The following is a 25,254-nucleotide window of genomic DNA, read 5'->3' as shown; positions in this document are numbered from 1 at the left end:
CAGTGTAGTGTTCAGTTCGAGCAAGACTCTCCTCTGAACTCAGAAGTTCACCTCTGTATTCAAGAACAAAATCCCCTCTGAGGAAAGCTCCAGTGGTGAAAACTCCACGCCCTGAAGAGGAGAAATTTATTAGCAGCAGTTTCTTTAATGTCAACTATTATTTTGATTATTACTAAAAGTTCTCAACCATATGATGTACATTATATGATGTAAAAGGGAAATTACTGTAGGAAAATAGTCAATAGCCAGGCTAATCTCAAAGTATGCTTTGCTTTTTATACTTTACATTATACTTTTAAAGGGGTCATGACATGAGACCAAATTTGCCTTGATCTTTTGGTATATAAGAGATCTATGTACTATTAAAACTTCCTGCAAGTTTAATAGCTTAAGATGTCCCCCCCCCCCCCCCCCCCCATTATAAACGAAGCATTTATTTAATCAAGCTCTAAATACAGCTCGTTGTGGATCCATGGTACGAGGTGACGTCACGGTACGAAGTGACGTACCAGTCGTTTGCATATGACCGCCTCCAGCACAAGACAACTATGCCTCATTTCGCATCATCGCATGCGTTGTCATGCAGCGAGTGGGTCTGTTTACAAGAAGATTGCGATGCCACGCAGACGTGCTGTTCCTGGCTGCGGACAAACAACATGTTTGAATACGCCACCGAACGATCCAGGCGTCAGGGAAAGCAGTTGGATGCAGTTTATTTGCCCCGCCAAACAGGGGTGATTCTAGGATTTTATAAATGGGGGGGCCACAGGGTGGACCAAGGACCAGTCAGGGGGGCCCATGGGAAATCAGCTAGAAAATTCAACTAGAAATAAATACTTGTTTAGAAAATATTAAACACGAATTAAAAAATCTTTGCAATGCCCAGTGCCCTAATATAGATGGTATTAAATGTGGCACTGAACAAGAGCCTGAAAATCATTTTGTATTTAACATGGATTGGACCACACAGTTTTGTTCTTATAAATAAAAAAAACATCACCTAGGCATTAATTAGTCATCTAACATGCATTATTCTCAACACAAACATTGAATGTGTGTGTGAGTGTCGGTGAACGTTCTCTGCATGAAATCGGTCTCTAAAATGATTTCTTAAAGAAATCTTGGATGTCCTGTTGCGGTGTATAAATAAACAAAAACCCATTAAGTATCTAAATTACACAGAGTTGCATGTACCTATGGTGTTAGTTAACATTCTCACATTTTAATGTTCACCACGGCACGACTTTTTTGGAAAAAGATTATTGTGCCTTTAGTCTTTAAAACAACAGATAGAGTAATCTATTAAAAATCTATAAAAATTATCTATTTTATATTTATGTGGTCGTGCGCTGCCGCGGAATCTCTATTCAGTCTGCCGAAATTACGTTAGCTGATCTAACGGTACTGGCTTGATCAGTCACACATGAAAGTAATCAGACTAACATACGGTGCAATATTTACAATGACGTGTCGAGGTATCTCTCTCTCTCTCTCCTACTGTTTTAAAAACGCGGACCTGTGATTTCGCTTTGCGAATCGCAAATCAAGCAGTGATTGACAGCGCTCTGATCCAATGGCGTTGGGCATTGTCAGGTTGACAGTAAATCTAGCCCAATGATGTTGGGGGGGCACCAGGGGGGGGTCAATCATATTCCAGGGGGGCCAGTGCCACCCCGTGCCCCCCTTCTAGACACGCCCCTGCCGCCAAAGCCTTATTTGATCGGTGAGTGATGTAGATGAGTGTGACAGGGCGCATGTTACTGAAAGAACGAGCAGAGCCCCGGCCGCGCGCGCGCCTTCAAACTGTCTTGCTTTCTCTCTCCCTCCCTCGCGCATATGCAGGGATGCAAACACATGTATGGTCCAAAAAGAGAGAGGTAATCGAAGCCCTCGCCCCGCAAATTTTCTTATGGAAAATATCCAGAAACTTACATTGCCACCAACCCCTGCCATCCCCGGCCCACCCCTATAGGCACATATAGTAAAATTAAATTCGGATAAAGTTGACAAAAAAGGTTTTATAAAAAGATAAACCTCATTCTTTTTATAAAAATGATTTAAAGGCTGAAATATACGAGTAAAAAAAGACAAATTACTTGACATGTACATTAACACTAGAACTCCCAAGGCAGTCATTTTGACTGTTTTAAAATTTTGCAATGTAATAACTTTGTTGAAATAAAACCCATGTAACTATAGGACCCTGACTTTTCCTAAATGTGTCTATATTTTATTCTATCATTGTTATTTTATTAAAATTACAAGACACAAAAGACTGAGTTTTGAGTATTTCTACCTTGAATGGTCATAACAGTCATACTGACCGTATGCATTACAGACCGTGTGTCGGTTGCTCCTTTTTCCTGCTCTTGAAGATGCATCACCGTTGACTAGCAACAATTTCTCTTGTTGTTTGTTTAGTCTATTGCAAAGCTGAAATCTAGCTTTAGCTTCGAGCTAAAACCAAATTGAAATATTGAAAAGAGAATATCAGAACAATGTCAGCAAGAAGAATGACTGCCACAGAGGCTTTAGCCATGCTTCAGAGCCTTGATGAGGCTGAGTGGTTGTTGGTTAACTAATACAATTTTACATACATCATAATTAAAATGTAGTGTTCTGATGTTTATTATTACCTATCCTAACATAACAGATCCATTTATTCTTAGATTTGATATAGCTTTTTGAAATGATATGCAAATAATGTATGAGCAGTCAGAATGACTGCTATGGCCATTATAGTAGTTATAGAATTCTGGGAGTCCTAGTGTTAATGCATATTAGCTTATATTTTATTATTAATAGTAAAATAACAGTCTGATTTTCCCGTGGCGTCTGTTGTTTCTATGCAACCATGCACTGCACTCTCCACAATGACAAAGAAGTTTTAGTAGGATTTTGACTGTACCACTTCTGCATGAGATGAGAACACTTTTTGAGAACACTTTTTAAGATGTTCTTGGGTCAAGAAAACGCTCGCTCTGTCTGGATGTGCTTAAATCCACAATAAGGACACTTTCCAGTCACACATGCTCACTTCAATAAGCCACAGAACGCAGGTTAATGTGTTTACATGCTGGGCAAATCTGGAATAAGGGGCAAAAATCTAGCGGTGTCGATTGGTTTATGCTTATGCCGTTTATGATGACCTTAGTCTGCGTTTACATGACCACACGCACTATGGGCTTATTGTGCATAATTGGGCTAAGAATGCGCAAATAAACACTGACTTTGGGTTGATGGAACCAGAAATGCAAAAATGCAACTGTTTTTGTTTTCGGGCTAATGCCTGCAGAACTCTATTCAGAAATCTTGACTGCACAATAAAAATAAATTATATCCTCCTGGGACCCAAGAATAGACTTTTGTCCACTGTAGTGGACATTATATTTTAGTGAATTTCTCTGACATCATACATGTCACATGACACAACCTGGGTGTCCTGTAAAGAGCACATTCAGGACTTTTCAGAGATACCAAATGTTTGGAGGTTTCACCATGAAAACAACTTCTCCTTGGTCTTTAAAAATGTCTGACATTAATTTAGTGATCAAATGTAGCATTCTTATGGAAATATGATAATATATTGTAATTATATTTAAATTGGACTACTTTTTCTAATTGTATTTCATAAAACAACATCTCAGGAAAATGTTAAGGGGTTTCAAATAAAAAAAATACTTTCTGTTAAAGAACAGGGCATTGATTTCAAACGTGTCCACTGTAGAGGACATCAGGACTAAAACCATGTTTATCAGGCATTCTGGGAGACACAACAAGTGAATATGGAGATAAATTATACATCAATATTCCTATGAAATATTAGATGATATTATTAAAATGTTGCCAATAATTACTCCAATTGTTACACTTCTTTTTTCATTAAATGTTGCTCCAAGAACACATTAATGTGCAAATTAGATACAGTGTATAGATACATTGCATTGAATGGGAATATTAATTTATGGCCATTTTACCCACATATTGCAAAAAGTAAAATGGTGTATCAATTCATTCCATTATTTCTTTCATAACATAGTTGAGAATAATCTTTATACAAATTTTGGTTGAAAAAATCCTGAAACCCCAAAATTTATTGGTGATTGAAAAAAAAATCCCATTGTTTTTGCCTATACATATAATTTCATGTCATTTTATTTTTTCAACAACTTAGTCCTGGCGTCCACTACAGAGGACATAGCATAACGTATGAATAAAATATTATTTTATATATGTGTTTTTTTACCATTTGTTTATTGTGCTCTAAACAGTGTGATGACATGGAAAAAAACTAAATTCAAAAAACTTTTTTTTTCTGGGTCTCAGGAGGATATATTAAATTATCAGTTTTGTAGAGTAACGTTATTACTGCTTATTCATAAATACTTGCCTTTATATTTGCTGATGAACTGCTCTTGAAGCTCAGGCTTGTCGGTTTCACAGGTAATGTGATGCTCAGCGTCCTGCAGAGGTTTCTTACGTCTTTTATTTCCCAGCATGGCGACTTACTTTCTTGAAATGACTGAAAAAAAAATATATATATATATATATATATATATATATAATGTGAATGAAATAAACAAGCATATTTAAAAAATCTTGTTGATCTTACTGGAATTGTTCACCCAAAAACATACGTAATTAACATACAATTATGTTAAGTGTTCCAATTGAACCTCATGTTGTTCCAAACACGTGTTGTGTTTTTTCTGTTCAACACTTAAGTATATATTTATATTATATCACAGAGCTTTATTCAATGACAGCACGTGTGACCAGTCTACAACAGGAATTTAGATTAAAAAAAGGCAATGTCAATGATGCCAAAAAACATTGGTTCTTGTGTGTCTTGTGACCACAATTGACATGAATCTACTATATTGATTAGCTACAGCATACAGGATATTTTCAGTCAATAACCAGCTAGATTTATATGGACTATTTCTAATGTGCTTTTTGTCTGCTTTGGACATTGAAACACACAATAAAAATACTATAAAGTGTCTATGTACCATCATTGGGCAAAAAAAGATAAAAAAAGATAAATAATAAATCTAGAAAAAAACATTCCACTGAAAAAAAGATTTTTGGGCAAATATTGTATTACATAAAATTAAAAATATATCAAATAATAATGATATAAAAATATATAATTAATATTTTAAATCACAGTTGCAATTTGACAACACTTGAGAAAAACAATGATATAGTAGGCTATCACTGACTCGTTTTTTTTTTAATTTGTAGAATCTAAAGTACTATTATATAAGAAATAACAAAATTATATTTACTGGTCAATGCCTACAAGTAGGCAATATACTTTTTTCCTTATTGCAACAAATTATCAAATGAGAAACAAATAAAATACAATCGAGAAGTAAATAAAACCCTAAGCAAAAAATAATTAAACCACTAAAATAAACATACATCTTACTAACTTTCATATTTCACAATGTATTTAGTTATCATGCATTTTCAGGACAAGACTTCATCTCACCTTTCCTGCGTGGTGGAGGGTGGAGGGCTGTCGTCTGACTGTTTCGCGTCCCATTGTCACGTGTCTGCATTTCCCGGGAAAATACATCCACTGTCGCAGACGTGCGTAAATGACGTAGTTACGTATTTGGATTTCACGTTGCAATTGTGACTATTTATTTGACCGAATAGAAAACTCTCTGATGACAAGAATCTTTTTTTTTTTATCGCAGTAGTGTTTCTTCTTCTTCTTCAAAAAAAAAAAAAAACTGTCGTGGATCAAGTCTTTCTAGTGGACAGAGCACATGATCACTTGTAAACGAACTCACCCGACTCGAACTAGGAACCAGTGCGCATGTCCGAACAAGCACAGGTTTAAAAGAGCAAAAAATGCAAAATGAGCAACCTAGATATCTTGAACAGACATCTTATTTTCTACTAATAGCATTTATTAATCAAAATAGTAAACTGATGTATGCAAATACACAGCCGGGCTGATATTCAAGCTGGTATAATATGTCTCTACTTTTGGAGTCTGTGTTGTTGTCAATTTATTCGAGTTAAGATGGGGGATGGGTGTGGATTATTTCGAGGCTCTAAATTAAACTTTAACAAGTACTTTAACAGCATTATCTTCTTTGTATTTCTTTCATAAATTAATGGTATTTTACATTACAGGGCGGAGAAGCTAATAGACCTTGTAAAAGTGCTTTAAAAACGCATAGCCACGACAGTTTGTGATCTTTTGAGCAGCACTTCTGCTTAGCTATCTACCTGTAACTGTCAGTCTGTTAGTTCAGCCAGAGACAAGTTCAACTCTCTGTCACTCCAGTCAGTCTCAGTGCTGTGGGGGAAGGGCGCGCGCGCGATCAGTCTCTCTCAGTGCTGTGGGGGAAGGGCGCGCGCGCGATCAGTCTCAGTGCTTGGGGGGAAGGGCGGCTGATCACAGTGTGAGCAGATCTCAGTCAGACTGACAGTCACAGGCAGAGCTAGGGTTAGGGTTAGGGTTAGTGCAGATCCAATGGCTTTTAAAATCAAATTAAGTCCAAAATAATTATGTAAACAAACATTTAAACGTGTCAGCTTGATTCATGATTCTTTTAAACACTTTTTTTCTTTTGTATGACTATATGTAACTGCTCTGTCCCCCCCTCCCCCCCCTCTCTCTCTCTCTCTCTCTCTCTCTATCTATCTATCTCTCAATATATATATATAGGCTATATATATATATATATATATATTGAGCGATAGATAGATAGAGAGAGAGAGAGTGAATGTATGCTGTAACTGCTCTCCTCTATAAACAGTTCTTATCAGTCGCTTTGGTACATTTCTTGAATCATCCTTAAGATTTGCAAACAAGGAAAGTGCATTTCGTACAAACAGCAGAACACAATAGGATTACATGACAGCATTTTGACATTCTTGTTTGTGACACAAGGCACTGATATGTTCATTGATATATATTGTACTAAGGATTTTTAACAAGTTACAGGCTTTTGATGGTTGTCAATATAACTGTATCAGTATTTTGAGAAGTAAACACTGGCTACGATTTTGATGACAATGAAAAGACTGCACATTATCTGTATGACACATAAACACATGTACCCATTATGAGACTGGACTCACAGATACACTGTTGGTCTGTTAAAAAATGACAATGCCATTGCGATGAACAGACTATTCAAACACATACTGTATATGTGTGTGTGTTACATTATGTCTCTATCAAGTATATTTATATAGCGCTTTTCACAATATAGATTGCATCAAAGCAGCTTCACAGTATCAATCAAAACATAATAACAATGTTCGTTTCTTAGTGGAAAAACATCCACGTTTGGTAGAGCTGATCAATGGTATTAATGATTGGTTAATTAATTTGAATATTCCCAACTGAGCAAGCCAAAGGCAACAGTGGCAAGGAACCGAAAAACTCCCATCAAGTGACCCGATGGTGTCCTAAAACTCCATCAGGGACCCAATGGAGAAGAAAAAAACCTTGGGAGAACCCAGGCTCAGTGGGGGCCAGTTCTCCTCTGGCGTTTATGAACTAGAGGCCGGATTTACAGTAACTGCAAGGTAAAAATGTATATGAATGTCTCTAAACAGACTTTAAACGTGAACCTGTGATTAACGCTGATGGCGTTCACATGCGCATTAAGAATTGATTCTATAGTTATGTGCGTTTGAATATATGTGCGTAGGTTTGTATTTCCCTAGAAAACCATGCCTGAACAAATTACTTGTCTATAAATTTGATACATAATTTTGTTTTATTTTATCACTTCGGGGTAGGTACGCGAAACTAGATTCACAACGCTTTATCTGTAGAATTTATTGTTTATTGTTTATTATTTAGATCCCCATTAGCTACTCCATTAAGCAGCAGCTATTCTTCCTGGGGTCTTAACAATTTTTCAACAAAATATTAACATCAAGGCTGTACAACAATGAAGACAAATACAGAAGTGCACACAACATCATTTAAGATATCTAATTAGTGGGAAAGGGATCTCTATCACGTATTTTTACTGTCTCATGTAAAATGCAAGTAGACTCCACTGTAATACAGTAAGTCTACAGCTTATGGTGAACAGTACAGTATAGTGAACACTGTCTGATTACACGCATGTTCTGTCTATAAAGACTTGAATGTTTGAGGACACATACGGTTGTTCTCCCAACATTCAGCTCAGCTTTCAACCCGCCTCGGCCATGAGGTCATGAACATGATCTACAATATTGGCCCCTATTTCTTCAGAAACCTACAATCTCTCTGTTTTACCTCTGTATCCTTCCACCACACATCCTTACTCCTCCTCTTCTTCTTCTCGGCTGTTACCCTGTTGTTCTTCCATTCTCAGAGTGTGTATGTGTTGTGCTCTGTCTATATGGCTTCCAGAGGAAGCTTCATGAGATGCACTCTGAGCGATTATAGAGAACTGGTGATCATTGATTGATCTAATGCTTTACATTCCCCTTCATTAGTGAAATTCAAAATTCACATCTGCAATTCAGGACAAAAAAAGTATAATAGAATTGTATAGAAAATATGTTTGACAGTTTATGACAACTAGTAATTTAATGCCTATATGTTTTGAGGGGTAAGACTATTCAACAGAGAACCAGTATAATACATTTTGATCAACATGACATAAGCAATTGATAATGTAAGAAACAGCAGACACTTACATTTATTGCATGAATGTACCAAAGCATTTGCAATTTGTTCAAAAGAATGATAAACTGCTTTCATGATGTGCACAAGTGACTAGATGATGTGGAGGTTGAACAAGAATTTTAGTTGTGATTTGAGAAATGCACCAAAGCGCCTTAAAAAAACGTATGTAATTAGTGTAAACATTTAATTAATATAATAATATAATATGAGAATGTTGCATGCAGCTGCTCTCCTCTATATAATATAATATAAAATAATATAATATATACTACAAAGAGAATGTTTGCTGTAACTGCTCTCCTCTTTATATAATATAAAATAATACAATGCAATATAATATAATAAGAATAATGTTTGCTGTAACTGCTCTCCTCAATATAATATAATATAATATAATATAATATAATATAATATAATATAATATAATATAATATAATATAATATAATATAATATAATATATAAAGAAAAAAGTTAGCTTGTTTGCTGTAGTGAATGTGTTGCTGTGGTAACTGGTAACGGAGTCCTGCTCGTGCGGGGGGTGGGGGAGGGGCGGTGGCCGCTCAGGGAAATCACTGATATTATGAGAGGAAACGGCAGAACGCAAAGTAGGAGAAAACACTTCAAACAAATAAAATCACTCATAAAAGCAAGCGATTTAGCATGTTTTCACATCTTTTGGTGGCTTGTGTGTTTTTATTAAACAAACTTGGATGAATAAATCATCACATCCATATTGACAGATTTAAACAGCTGTTCCTCCGCTTTTGGAAGAAAATATGTACTTTGTAAATTCACATGACGTAATGTCTCTGTCTCTTCCCCGCTTCAAACTCGTTCCTACATGATTAATAAACTCCTATGTAAGTTACTGTACAGCTGTATAGTCTCGGTGACGCGCAGCAGCGCGATCTTCACACACACATAACGTTACACAGAGCAGACTCCGATGCGAGAGCAAAACTGCGAGGATTAAAGTTTAATAACATGCACATATACATCGTGAGAGCTCCTGCTGCTCAGGGTAAATTAGTCTATTTTTATTTAAATAATAATTATTGCGAATTTATCTATTATTGAATGTGGATTATCTGTCAATTCATTCATAATAATGATGTCGCCTCCGCTCCGCCATTTTTGTTGATGACGTGATGGCCTCAGATTGGTCAGATCATTAAGTCCCGCTCTCATAGTGGCTTCCTGCGCTCTGATTGGTCAGAATCCCCGAAGTGTGTATCTTTTCCGGAAGTGCAGTACTCCTAGAGGGCGCTGTGTTATACACACTTTAGTGGGGGGGCATACACACTTCACATACACAAATCACTTAAAACTGATTTTTTGGGACAAGTGAGATTTTAAGTCTGGACACCATTTTAGAGTATGCTGAATGCCATTATATAGTCAAACAAATGAGGACATACAAAATGTCCTCAATTTTTGAGGTGGTCCTCAGTTTACTGGTGTGTATCCTGGTGAATGTACCCAAAATGGACATAAACAAACACACACACACACACACACACACACACACACACACACACACACACACACACACACACACACACACAGGAGCAAATGTGCATCCTCTGGTGGGATCTAGAATGCTTTTGCATCTCTTCCTGTGGCCTTTTCCACTAAACGCATAAGTCACTGAGAGCTCTGTGCCTCTAAGGATGCCAGTCTCACTGTCAAGTAAAGTCAAATTTATTTGTATAGAGTTTTTCTCAATACGAATCGTCTCAAAGCAGCTTTCATGATTTTCGTAAGGTTTATAATATTTTATTATCATGCCTTATAGTCACATTTAATAGATTATAGCTGGGTGATAATATAGTTCACAATCCAAATCCAAGCAATTGAGATTTGCTATACATCACTTTTTTTGAATATACTGTATGTATGCGGATAAAGTTGGATATACTTATATAACTTAATATAAAGAGCTGGCTGATAATGTCTCTTTTGTTATGTAATATGTGTAACATGCTACCATTGTTTTAACATGGTATTACCATGGTAGCCTACATGTCTGAAAACATGGTAATATCATGGTACAGTTTTGTCTGTGGAGTTCATGAAATTTGTGCGTCCATGAATACAAATGTATAGGATTTCTGAAGCGTGAAGTACACTGAAACAAACTAAGTAAAATTTACTTAATTTTTCTTTAGCAAGTTTTTGCACGCATATTTTTTAAGTATATTTCACATATTGAATTAAGTAAACTCTACTTAAGTAAAATTAACAAAGAAAATAAGTAATTTTATCTTGGCTAGTAAAAGGTTGAGTAGTAATAACTATTTAGTTGAAGTTTCCTTTGCAATACATTTCACTCAAACAATATAACATTGAATTAAACCACATTTTTAAAGTATATGCCAAAGTTTACTTAGAAACATCTAAGTTAATAATACAATAGATATGGTGTGAGACACCGAATACATTTCAGAAACTACTCAGTATGTGAACGCAGAGATCTCAATACTTAGTAGACAATACACAATGATGGTAACATTTGATGGATCGTTTTTGTGTTTGAATGTCTCATTTTGAGTAGAAAATGAACTCCAAATGTCACAAAATGGCAAGATACTAATCCTATCAACAAAAGCAATGATAAAACAGTGTAAATACAGCTGGAAAACAGTGAAGAAATCAACCTCATTAATTATTCAAGGCCCAGTGCATGATGGGAACACAGTATCAGAAAAGTTGAGTAATTTTATAACGTTGATATTTACGCTTTAATTTCTACACGCTTGAATTGAGTACTAATATATAATTTACTTAGTTTTTTTAAATTCTTGCCTGAACTTACTTTTTCATGTATAAATTACATAGTTTTTTTCTGTAGTATTTACTTCACCACAAAATAATTTCTATCAATGTAGGTTCTTTGAGATGTTGCTCACCTGTCTTTAACTATTTTCTCTTGTTTAGAGTTGTCCAGGAATCTGTGTGGGTGTCTTCTGCCAGCTCAGGCATTTTATCTTTGTTGTTTGTGTTTTCCTGCCAGATTTCTCTCTCTTTTTTTTCTTTCCTTAGTATGAATATTAATATAAAGAGCTGGCTGATAATGTCTCTTTTGTTATGTAATATGTGTAACATGCTACCATTGTTTTAACATGGTATTACCATGGTACATGTCTGACAACACTTCTTTCCTTAGTATGAATATGCATTTTCAGTGTGACATAACTCTTTTGTGTCTCATTTGATTTGTGTGTTCACTTACTAATGTCATCACAAGGATTTTGGATATTGCCAACTTCGTCACCATAACGTAGGGTATACATGACACACACACACACACACACACACACACACACACACACACACACACACGTACCCCCCCCCCCCCCAAAAAAAGTCCATACAAGCTCAAAAAATTTTGTGTGGACATTTGGTCATCCCACTCAAACCTCGATAACAATGTTTACTTTTGGATATGTTCGAATTAGTAATTTGAGTGATATTACTTTCAGGTGCCATTTTTCTGACACAAAGGAAGCAATGAAATGCAGACTTCCCGTTATTCTCAATGTGTCCTTTACCTGCGAGTATGCTTATACAAACCAATAGTTACACAATCATTTTTGTACTTTGTTTCGACCTGTAACAGTCACTCAGTTATTCATGCTATGCAAGATGTATGGTTTTGTTTAATTGTGTCCTTGCTTATGTATGCGTGTTTGTCCTACATAGCCAGATACCCAGGTGATGTTGTGTGTGCATGCTAAATATTTCCATATTTAAATAGATGAGACTTTGGAAATGCGCTTCATGCAAATGATCTTTTAACTACCATATTCTGCGGTGTTGAAGTTACACATTTGGCTCAGTGGTCTGCACTAAATTTTGCATGCTTCATATTTTAAAGGGACTGGTCATGTGTTAAGTGTCTGTTTACATATCCTAGATATGTCTTTCTCGTCACAGCTGCATCTGTAGACATTTTAGTTCTTAAAAATGTTGCACACCTGAAGAGGCTGAATAATACACACACTGTTTTCTCTTTTCAGGTGAACATGCCTGAACTAGCCCTGCTGCGTTTCGTCGTTTTGGATGATGATTATATAGGCGATGACTTCATTGGCCAGTACACCATCGCCTTTGAGTGTCTACAGCCTGGTTACCGCAATGTGCCCCTTCTAGGCCTCGCTGGAGACCCTTTGCTCCATGCCAGCTTGTTTGTACACGTCGCCATCACTAACCGCAGAGGTGGGGGAAAGGCCCAGAGACGGGGTCTGTCCGTCAGGAGAGGAGTGCGGCGTGGGCGAGAGTATGTCACCCTGCGTAACACGGGCATCAAAGTGCTGGATGACACTTTCCGCCCAGCCGGCGGACCTCTGCGAGAAGCTACAGACCTGCGAGAGGATGCGCTGGTAAGGGAGGTGGTGCGTGTTCAGACAACAGTAATACTAGCAATTGAACTTCTTCAATACTTGGCAGCCACACCCTGCTGAAAAGACCAGGTTACAATTTCCATTCTAGTTCAGGTTGGTTTATGTTGATTAGTGTGGTGTGGTGTTGGTCAGCCTGCATAGTTTTGCCATGGAAATCCTGCTGGTTAAAGGGATTCTGACATAATTTTCTCTCTCTCATGTCTTTCCAAACCTATAACACAAATCGATCCAAAGGCCAAAAAAGGTTGTAAAACAAATCCATCTGAATTGGGCCATTTAATCCAAGTCTTGTGAAGACACATGATTGCTTTATATGATGACCAGGTTTAAATTTAGGCTTTAATTTACATCTATGATGGATCATTTTCAAATATTTTATTTTATTTCTAAATATTTCAATATTCAATTTCATATTCCAGAATATTTCACGTTCTTTCTATAATGCTGTACGAGGGCAGCTTACATTTTTTTTAGTAATGTGTTTACTAAAGGCCACATTAGGGTCAGGGTAGCACTGGTCCGCCCAGATTGACAGATGACTTTCCCAGTCAAAACTTTCTGAATGTAATGGTTTGGAAATGGTGAGCAAAACAATTAAGTTGCTTTTTGTCAGTGCTATCAGTGGATCGTGCACATAATTGGTCTTGTTTGAGTAAATATGTCTCGAGTCGTTCACTAATAACATGGCCATGTCAGACACTGAAAACATATATTAAAGTGAGACATTAGTTGGATTATTGTAATCGTTTTCTTTTTATTAAACATTTGCTTGGCTCAAAAGTAATAGGTTCCACATTCTAAATTCTCTCACCTGAAGATTTTGACCTCTGTACTTGTTGCAAACCTTTGATGCAGAGTCACTGACAGATTCTGATGCTTTTATTTAATAATCGGCCGGTACAGCTGACATGAATTTCCGGCCTCATTTAGATCTCTGAACATGTAAAAACCAGACACCACCACACCTCCACACTGGAGTTTGGCCATCCATTGTGAAAGCAAAGCTCGGTTTACTTACTTGGTTTATTTCTGGGGTTGTCTTAACTGAGTAATCAACACGCTCACTCACACATTTCTAGCATCTTGATGCGTTAATCTGAGTTCTCAAGCAAGCCATAGAAATAAAACCAAGCAAAAAACAACAGTTTTGCTGGCCTAGACTCTGCGAAGTCAAGGTATGATTTGTGGGTGATGGTAAGGGGAGGAAGCATGGAGGGTAGAGTATCAGTGGGGGGGTCAGGTGACAGGATGGGATCAGATGCCACCGCAGTGTGTTGTGTGTTGAGGGAGAGGAGTTACTCCATGTTCATAATTACTGTGTTCACAAAAACCTGCTGATCCCAGAGATACACACACACACACACAACCAGACAGTGACCCCCAAAACTATTTAAACCATTGCTTTTGTTATCTTTGAAATTACTGTTAACCATCTGGTCCCAAGGCCATTTTTATTAGATTTTATGAATCTGTTACCTCACACACCATGCATCTCTTGCCTTGCCATTTAAAGGGATAGTTCACCCCAAAATGAAAATTCTGTCAGTATAATAGTTGAATAAAGTCGTTATTTATTGTTTTTTGCACACAAAAAGTATTCTCGTCGCTTGATAAACTTATGGTTGAGCCACTGTAGTCACTCGGACTATTTTAACGATGTCTTTCATAACTTTTTGGGCCGGCCAGTTTCGATCCCTTAAGAAGCCTATGGAGGAGTGATCCAGCTCTCAGATCTAATCAAAAATATCTTAATTTGTGTTCCGAAGATGAACGAAAGTCTTACGGGGTTGGAACAGCATGAGGGTGAGTAATTACTGACAGAATTTTCATTTTGGGGTGAACTAACCCTTTAAAACATATCAGACTTTTTTGTTACATTTTTGTAATATTTATTTAGCCCAAAATATGTACATGTTATGTCACTTTGTTTGATATTTCTTATCTAATGCAATGACATTCATAATTTTTCAGTCTCCAAATACTTTATGGGGCCACTGTACATACACACTGGCCCCTCTTTGTCCTTCCATGCCTGTATTTTTTCCATCTGCTATTATTGCTGAGCCACAACAATGTCCACTTTACTCACACCCTATGGACTCATACAAATACACACCGATATACAGACTGATCACCCGCATTAATTCCCCTGAACAAACATACATCTCCAAATAGCTTTGGTAATCACAGTTGTGGGTGTGTGATCCTGTCAGGTGGAAAATAGAAACAGGCTCTCTACTCGCCACACCGTAATGAAGGGAAATGTATGATCAAAAGCTGAAATGCAATTAAACTCAAAGCTGAGGCCTTTGACAGTCATGCAGACACAGAAAACAGTTACATTGCGCATGTTTATCTGTCTGTATAAAGGAAAGCAGTTCATTATTTTGATTTCGCCTCATGAAAGTAGCTCTGCATAACATTCAGTTTCTATAGCTTTTTTAAAATAATATAAATGTCACCAGTTTTCAGTGACTCTTGTTTTCTCTCATATACTGTATCTTGCGATCATATACTTTGAGTGTATGCTGCCCTTCAAAAGTTTGGGGTCTGTAAGATTTTTTTTTTTAAAGTAATTAATACTTATATTCAGTATGGACATTATATTATTGATCAAATATTTTTTTTTAATCAAATAAGAGACTTTCAAAAACTTTTCAAAAATCTTTCCAACCCCAAAACAAGTTAGAACATTTCAGATTTATTTCCTGTTTATTAACATGCCAATTCTTTTTGTCATGTTACTTGTCTTTATCTCTTTCACTTGGGCTTACTGAAATATGTGTGGTAACCAAGTGTGTTTTCTCTTTCTTCAGAGCGTTACAGTGGCTTTTAAAGAGCAGTGTGGGCTCCCCCCGATGGCCACACCGAAGCAGTGCATCCAGAGCTTGGCCACGAGGTTGCAGACTCCAGACGGGCCCCCAGGGGCCACACTCACTCTGAAGGAAGGTTACCCATGCCTGGAACCTGTGGGCAACTTGACTGATGCCACTCGTAAACTGTTAAATGGTTATGACACGGTAAGAGACACACATTTATCTAGGCCGTTTTAATGTCACGCGTCATTGCCATGCGTTTTTTTTGCGGCTGTAATGGTGGTTCCATTTAATAGACTATAATAGGCCAACTTTATGCTTATGCTAAATTCCTCAGTTATTACTAATGTGCTGATAAAACTTAGGATGGAGAGACCTCTCTTTTTTTGCTGACAAAGCAATATTTAAAACATGGTATTTTACTGCTGTAAATATGAACAGTATCATATCGGTGTCTAATATTAATATCTTAATATATCAGCTATCCTCCTCTCTGCATTACCTGCCATTACAATGGCATTTGTCTTTTTACCCATCCCACATATAAATGTGTTGGTGTAAGAACAGGCACATTGGAGTGAGTAAGACATTTGAGGCTTTCGTCACCATCCTCCTCCTCTCCTTTCGTAGGTTCACTGTTTCTCTGTCTCTCCCTGTGGGTTGACTCTGGGTCCTGTTGTGTTTTTGAGACCGGGAGAGTCAGGCAGCACTGACTGGCAGGGCTACATTTTATAAATATCTTAACTGTGGGAGAGGGCAGCAAGGGTCTTCTCAGAAGAGTTTTATAGCTTAAAGATTACTTTTACATAGTTCATGATGGAGTTCTCAGATGTGTGTTATGATTGAGCATCAGCTTTGTCTAAAGAATTATACAATAGTTATCATACAATAAGAGTACAGAGCTATAAAATTAAGGTATAATTTTAAAGCACAGATAAGTCTGGGAAGAATTTTTGGAGAAAATTTGTCCTTTGGGTCCATATACTGTTAGCCATATTCATAAACTCTTATGTTTTATCGTTTAGTAATTTGGGGTCGATACATTTTTGTTAAATGTTTTTGAAGAAGTCTCAAGGATGCCGATCAAGGCTGCATGTATTTGATCGGAAATACAATAAAAACATTAAAAATGTGAAATATTATTACAACTGTTTTCTATTTGAATATATTTTAAAATGTAATTTATTCCTGTGATGGCAAAGCTAATTTTTCAGCAGCAAATTTTGCCAGTCATCAGTGTCACATGATCCTTCTTCAGAAATCAGTCTAATGTGCTAATTTTGTCCTTTAAGAAGGATTTCTGATTATTATCAATGTTGAAAACAGTTGTGCTGCTTAATTGTTGTGGAAACAGTGATAGTTTTTTTTTTTTTCTCAGTATTCTTTGATAAATAGAAAGTGCAAAAGAACAGCATTTATAGGAATGGAAATCATTTGTAACAATGTAAATGTCTTCACTGTCACTTTTGATCGATTTAGTGCATCCTTGCAGAATTAAAGTATTGACAGTTTTAATTTATTTATTACTTTTTAAAAACTCTTACTGAAATATATGAACATATCATCATTTAGTTCCTCTCTGCATCCCCTCAGATGGTCTCTGCTAACAAACAGCTGATTGAAAACGCAGATGGAGTGCAGGAGAGAATTGCACAAGTGCAAAAGGAAGGTGAGTCGAGGTGTGGGGGGAGAAGATGAGAGGAAGATGAATCATTTTTGTCTTTTCTTTCCACAGCATGTCAGTTAGGCCCCAGAGGATGCGTTTCTCAGCGTTTCTCACAGATTTCTCAAATTTGCATTCAAAGTAGATCCTGTTATCTACAACACTCACAGTCCCCTGCCATTAGCTTTTATCCTCAAAATACCATACACAAAGTGTTTTTTTGAAAGGTATATTTTTCACAAAATCCACACAGTGCCCAGTGTTGATGAGTTACTAACTAGTGATGCTATTAACTACATTTTCTTAGTGTAAGAGCATTGCTTGGGTTCTAGCACTCTCCTTGCTGGTGGCCACAAGTATTGTCACACCACCTTTCACCTCACTAGTGATGGCCCTGTGCGACAGTACTATTTTTAAAATAGTGTAGCTTTTGCAGTAACAAAGCCACAAGCTTTTTTCCAAAGCACGTTTGTTTTTGTAGCATGACTAACCACAACACCATTATGTGATATTGTATTGGGCACGCAGCTTTATAACCAAGTTAGTCGACGCAGTATTTAAAGAATGTAACTTTAAGAAGTCTGATTCGTTTGAGTGACTCTTTTTATTCTGCCGGTATCATGTAAATAAACAAATCACAATTTAAATATTTACTTTTTATTTAAGTGTTGCTTTTGATCACTATGGTTGCAACCCAGTTTTATAAACTGGGACGCATTATACATTTTAAAATGTTTAATTCAGTTTAATTCATCTAAATTAAGTACTATTCAAGTGTAATCTAATCTGTTATCCTAATTGACATTCATTAATTTCAAAACCCTTGGCCTTAATGTTTTTGGGCTAAAAAAATAACAACTCTAAGTAAATTATAATCATATTAAATATAATAATAACCTTTTTATTAGAAAATTGGCTCTAAATTAGCATGTGTTTAGTTACTGTTTTTTTTATTAGCTTGGACTGTAGCTACAGTAACTGCATTTTCAAAATAGTATCTTGATTATAGTTGAACTACTTAAAATTCTGATAATTTGACAAGTTACAGTTTCAGATTAGCCGATTAGATTAAATTATATGAACACTTATTATTGTTTCTACCTGTAGTTATACAGTTATTGGGACTTTAGTTTAAACGGTTTCTGCAAGGACAAGAATATCCTCTCTCTGTTCCTAGCCTCATTATCTCTCACACACATATTATTTACCCCCAATTACACACATCTGAGGCACTTAGGTCAAAATACTGTGTTTTCATGTCCTTATGGGGGTATATGGATGAAATGAGGGAGAGTGAGTACAGACAACACAGCAGATTAGAAGTGAAAGGGCAACTGACAGAAACCATGCCAAATTCATCCAGGGAAACACTATATTGCCTAACCAGAGGATAAATGAATACACACTACATAGCATTCATTATTTGGCAGCTCGGTTCCTGCAGAAGCATGTTCACACCATAAATGGCATTTTGAAAATCTCAAACCAGAACAAAAAAGATAAAATGATACATATGTGTTTGTTTTCTATGTCCTCTCAGGAATGGTGCTTCATGAAGACCTGCCCAGGTTAGGAGAAAAGGAAAATCTGAAAGGCCGTAAACAGAGTAAAGCTGTGGAAAGTTTCACTTGGAACATCACTGTCCTGAAGGTAAATTCCCTGAGCTTTTCCTTCTCTCCCTCAAATAGCCTTGAATTTTTGGATGATGTTTTCGCTCTGCTTTTAGATGAAAGGGAGAAGGGCTTTTGTTGTTTTGAAATTCTATCTCCCAAATGTAAGTTGTTTGACCTTATAAAATACAGTGTGTGTGGCGGACTTTCAAAATGAGAAGGCAAAAATCCTCTCTCGGGGTTTTGGGGACTTTTAGTTAAATGTAAATTCATGTTCCAATTCCATTTGATGTTTATGGCTTAAAAGATTATGCAACAACATTTGCCTCGCACTTGGGACTATAAACAATACCATAATGGTTATTTTGTATGTGAACATACTATTTATTAAAAACAAGTCTCTTCAAAGTCTTTTTGTTTAGCTATTATTAATTATTGCTGTCTTTTTAGAGCTTTAGTCAATACATTTTCCATGTCCTTTAAAGGGGACATACTTTCAGTTTTTTTTTCCTGAGGTCTTGTTCTAAAAATCTTAGTTTTCTTCCATATTGTTACGTACATACGAGTCTAACAGATTATCGTAAAATTAAAAATCTGAGGCGGGATTGGTTCGCTTCAGATCGATTGATTAAAACGTATGAGGTCTAAAATAAAATTAAACATTTTCATGGATAAATAATTCACAATAAGATCTCTAACATGCATATTAGAAGAAATAGTTAGGATTAATTTCCATTTCATGCCAACTTTCAATTTTTTAACTTCTTCATACTTCAGTGATGCTGCTTCTCTTGTCTCCTCATGGAAAAAAAGAGCCTAGTTATTAATGTTGTAAACATGTTTAAGGTGATGTGGATAATTGTTTTCGTTTGCAAGTGTTTTGCTTTATACAACAGTTCATTAAACAAAAAGTTTAAATTAAGTAACTCACATTTTAGACAAAATATTGTCAATCAGTGACTATTATTCCTTTGCCAATCAAAAATATTGCCAAGTGAAGCCAATTTCAACAACCAAAAGTCGCGCACCTCTGAGCCAAACATCATTTTTTCATTCCTGAATGAATCAGTGTTGTTGAACAAATCAGTGTAGTGAATGAATCAGTAACTCAACTCATAAAAACAGTCACTTGTTTCCTGAATAAATTAGACTGTCTGTAACAACAAATCAGATTCATGCACCAGAACTAACTATTGTATAACTTTATAACAAACCTGGTTCATATAATCCGTCTCTCTCTTTTTTAGGGTCAGTGTGACCTCCTGCGCAGTGCTAAGATGGATGCTTTGGATACGTTGAGGCAGCTGGCGTTGGCCTGTGAGGCATCCGGTCTGATCTTGACCTCTGATGGTCAGTACACCCCTCATGGCAGACGCGGCAGTAGCCATGGCAACGGTCGCATCTGAGCCTCAAAGACACGCAGAGGGATTGGAAGAGCATTTATTCGTAGGTGAATGAATGGTTGAATGTTAGACAGACAGATATATAGGTGGGAAGATGCAAGTAGAGACATTTGTCCTTTATTGCAATGGGTGCTTGTTTTTAGCACAGCATTGACCAGAAGTTATTTGAGGACAAAATGAGGAATGTTCTTATCAAGACCTACTGAATGAAGGACGTAAGAGGAATCAAAGCGAATTCCTCAGTGATATAAAATGTCAAAAACATAGATTTCGATGGAATGAATATCGTTCCTGCAATATTTAAGAGGACTTTAGTGTTGAATTCGTAGTTCACAGGCTAAAAATAGAGAAACATTCTTTCGAGCATTTTAGAAAGATGTATAAACCTAAACCTTAGTGGTTCCCCTAGTTCATGACTTAACCACCAAAGTGTGAGGTTTGTTTACTCAGGTTAGCACAAACACATCTCAGAAGTCATTTTTGGAGGGTCTACCGAGGGTCGGTCTGCATCACCTCCAGGGCTTTATCTCCCTCTGTGTTGTCACTCAAACTGATTGACAGGTGACGTCCACCAGCAGGACTGCACTGTTTCTGCCCCTAAGAATAAGCCCGATCCAGCCCAGCATGGATGGGATGTATCTGGTGCCTCTCCGTTGGAGGGAACCATATCCTCATCTTCCATCTTCACCAGTGACACGGATCGTTTTCAACTTATTAACAATGCAGAATGAACTCAAGAAGGCTTTGTTAAAACACTGCTCATTGCTCCCTAACAGTGTTAACTGAGCCGGTTGCTCAATGGGACGACCTGTACCGATTACACCACATTTCCCTGTAATCCGTACAGAGCTCAGCACCTGGGATTGGAACAATGTTTGTAACAAATCAGTGAATAACTGTACATTTTGTGTCAAAAGTGACTTTATTTATCACAACGTACATTCCTTGGCTTGAATGAATGAAGAAGGACAAAGACAAACTGAGTCCACTGGCAGGGTTTTTCTTTTTTTGTCATAACGAAGTTAAAAATGCTACTAAACATGGAGGATTACTTCAGGATGTTTGATTTAAAACCTAAAAAAATATTATAAACTGCTTTAAGCACTGAGAGGACTAAAAAAAAAATCTAAAGTATAAACTGCTTTACAACTTTCATTGTGTAACATTTTACAGTGTTGTGTGATAGACAAGGAAAACGTTAGCAGGATTTTGTCCACTGCCATCAGACACTTACAATAGACTAGGTTTTAAAATTGTATTTCCGTATATTAACAGAATAACAGAAATTAGATATGTGAGATATATAAAAAAAAACGATATATATTATTTTTCTTATGGTAGAAGTGTCCGTACGTTGCGTGCGTATGTGAATGTATGTGTGCAAGGGTGCTAATGTAAATGTGTATGAGACGTTTCAGTGGCACATGTTCTGAATGTGACCAATCTGGTGCCCGATCGATTCGGGCGGTGGTTTCTAAACGAAAACCTGACTGTTGGTTGATGTCAAACATTTTATTTTAGAAGACCAAATGAGCAACAGTGAATGTGTGTGGAAATCGATAAAGATTTGACCAAGGCATAACTTTTCCACACAAGCAGACTTCCTGTTGTCCTGTTTTGTGTTTCCACAAGTCTTTTACTCACCTTACTTTGTACTCTTCTCTACTACTTTTATGTATTTAATTTTCTCTCCCTTTATCCATGCCCTTGTTCTCTTCCTGTTCTCTCTTTCTGACTGAGGGGTGAGCGTTCCACGCATGTCCTGTGACTGTTTGTTCGTGTACATGTCTGAACTGAATGTGTACTGACTCCTAAAGTGTTCCTTAAAAAACAAATTGTTTGCTGAAGAGTGAACAAAAACATTTTGTGAATTGTATAAGAGAATTGTAGATAGTAATATCTTTAAGCTTCAAACATAGTTTTCCCCTTTATAATGTCAATGCGCGTGTGCTTTTGTAACACGTAACCCTTGTTCCTCCGGCCCTTGGACCTGCACCCTGAGGATATGTGCACCTGTGGGCCAAAATCTAAATAATGAATACCCATTTACAGTATTAGCTTTCCGTTCCAGTTTAGATGGCGCTTCAAGACCAATCAGATATGTGGTAAGTCCGTAAGAGTCCATGACAAGCAAAACGAACCCCATTCAGGTGCACTTTAAACTAAACAGAGCAATCCATTTGGACCGGTCTATGATTCCTGCAGTATTAGGTAGTGGTTAACATCTCAGACGGTGCAATGTTACTCTGCTGTTTGACGTTAAACATAATGACTAGTCTAATGAGGAGCATTAATCCAGCTGTCTTAATTTCCTGTTTCTGCTTTTTTCCGTGTGTGGTTACCATGCGTTTGTTGTGACTGCATTTCCTCTGACTCTTAACAATGAAATATATTGTTTAAAATATTGTTTTGTCACATTCTTGTTAGCAGTTATTGTCCTTGTATAAATGGAGAGTATTTATTAAAGGTGACAAGTGTGCATTAAACAAAGTAAACTTCAAAGCAACGTTGCTTTTATTTTGAAATGATGGTTTGTATTTTATAACATTAACAAGCTGATGTAACACAGATGTGCCCCAGACTAAATAAAGCTATCTTTTACTGACTGCTGTCTTTTCTGTTACCCGTAACTGTTTTGTCTTATCAGTACTCCTGGAGCTCTTTAGTCATTTAATGACTTGTGTTTGGGATGCCTATCCGGACCACTTAACATTATTTAGTAGGGAAACGGTAGCTACATCTATCAATAATGACCATGCAAAAAATATCAGGACTAGCCAGCAGGTGGAGTTGTTTCCAGTCTTTAAAATCAGAGGTTTCTTAGGCCTTGCTATTACAGGAGTTAAAACCTATTGTGATTATTTATTAAAACTATTTCAGATGTGTGCCAGAGGCTTATTTTGACCTAATTGCAGTATAGCATCTATACAGGGATTTGAAGTACTTCAGAAATTGTACTATATTCAAGCTACTTGTGAATTTCAATACTTGCACACACTAGTCTTTATTTTAAATCCTTGCAATTGAATTTAGATCTTCCAAGAACAAATTATATATACCTCAGGTAAATATTTCATTTTTTGTTCATCTTGCTGAAAAAGAAAACATGTCAATTAAGTTACGCTGCCACAAATTTAACATTTATATTTATTAAATCTATTTCAGAGTAAAGTGTATTGACCTCCATTATTGTCAAATGTATCATCAGTCACCACAACACTGTATTTGACCTAAAGCCTTGTGCTTTTTTAATAGGCTAATTGGCAATAATATCCATAACTGAAATGGACTACTTATTTGAGTAGTGTGATGGTTAACGTTCAGTCTATAAGAAACAAATGTAAAACAATTACAATATATGGTTCCTGTGCATCAAACCTATTTCTGGATTTCATCACTCAAAAGGTACCTAATAATTAAAGCTTACATTTGCTTTTATATAATTAAGTAGAAATGCATTTTTTTTTTGTTTCACTTTTACTTTTTTAATTTGATATTGGACTTTTAATTAAGTATATTTTAACTACTTCATTTTAGCTACTTAATTTTTTACCTTTGCAATTATGATGAATGAACTAAGATTAAAATAAACGAGCTGTCTAGTTTTGCCTGAATGCATTATTATTGTTTTAATTATAGTTATTAATCTAAATCTGATTTCTCATATAGGCTGGCTGCTATCAACTGGTAAGCACATTTTGTCTTATGCTGTATCCTGTTGTTAGCAGAATTGCCTCTTGGTGGAGACAGTGACACAGAATAATGGTGCGAAATGAAAATCCACATCACTCTCTGGTAGGCTGCTCATTTAAAAAGGCTGAAAGCAAAAAACTGATTTAAAATTATAATTTAATGGGGGGGATCTATAAATTAAAAATATATATATTTCTGTTTTCTTTTCTGTTTTTTTTTTAATAGTTTATGCGTTCAGTGACTTTTTTCATTCATTTGTTTGTTTTTGTCATGATCACTTTTTCATTTAAGCTGTCATAAAACCCACATGGTTCGATTTCGACCCGCACAGTGAGAATAAAGCCCGGCTGCGGAGTTTGCCGTTACACATGGCACTAAGTTTTATAGACACACGTCCCACAGGAGCAGATGTAAGAAGATGTGACATTGTGCTAAGCGGACAGGTGAAATGACATGCTGACAGCCTCTAATGCAGCAAACATCTGTCTGTTTTTGGTTTGTGTCAAGAGCATGCGCAGATCTTCCCTCCGTTTCCGCCTGAGGCAATGAGAGTCAAGAGTGCTGCCACGAAGACCTTCTTCAAAAAACACACACTCCGAGGTTCTATAATGCCCAAAGTGAGGTCAAAAGTGACTTTTTATTTTTGAGAACAGCATTTTTAGACCAACCTAGTAGGCTATGTCTTAAATTGATTGGTCAGATAAGAGAGACATCTAAAATGTTTACTGTTGGTGTGCCTCCAGGAAAAGGGTTGGGAAACACTGATTTTAGATGTTTACCATGAACCTTAGATCTACAGAGAAGTTTATTTGTGCTTTATAATGTTGCTAACTATTTTTGAGAGGTGTAGTTTATATTGATGTACAGTAGCACAGTTAATTTAAACCTCGAAAAGTTTAAGTAACGCTGAATGTCTTTGGCGCGACTTTTACTTAACAGCGGTGAGAGCAATCAAATCCTTGACACAGCTAGCATTAAAACGGCTAACCATTAGCAGCTGGAG

General features: G+C 36.5%; 1 protein-coding gene across 1 annotated transcript in view; it reads left to right on the top strand.

Annotated features, from left to right (window-relative positions):
- The window catches only part of plcl1 (phospholipase C like 1), a 90,976-nt gene extending 68,845 nt beyond the window's left edge, over positions 1-22,131 (top strand). Inside the window, exons 4-8 of the mRNA XM_056242137.1 lie at positions 12,683-13,045; positions 15,883-16,086; positions 17,476-17,551; positions 19,086-19,195; positions 20,403-22,131. Coding sequence (XP_056098112.1) covers positions 12,683-13,045; positions 15,883-16,086; positions 17,476-17,551; positions 19,086-19,195; positions 20,403-20,561 — 912 coding nt within the window. The 3' untranslated portion in view covers positions 20,562-22,131. The remainder of the gene's footprint in view (positions 1-12,682; positions 13,046-15,882; positions 16,087-17,475; positions 17,552-19,085; positions 19,196-20,402) is intronic.
- The last annotated feature ends 3,123 nt before the right edge of the window (positions 22,132-25,254 follow it).

Source organism: Rhinichthys klamathensis, unplaced genomic scaffold, assembly GCF_029890125.1.
Source record: "Rhinichthys klamathensis goyatoka isolate OS25496 unplaced genomic scaffold, OSU_Roscu_1.1 h1tg000700l_1, whole genome shotgun sequence".
Lineage (NCBI taxonomy): Eukaryota > Metazoa > Chordata > Actinopteri > Cypriniformes > Leuciscidae > Rhinichthys > Rhinichthys klamathensis.
The sequence above is the reverse complement of the archived record's forward strand: the minus strand, read 5'-3'. Positions and strand labels throughout refer to the sequence as shown.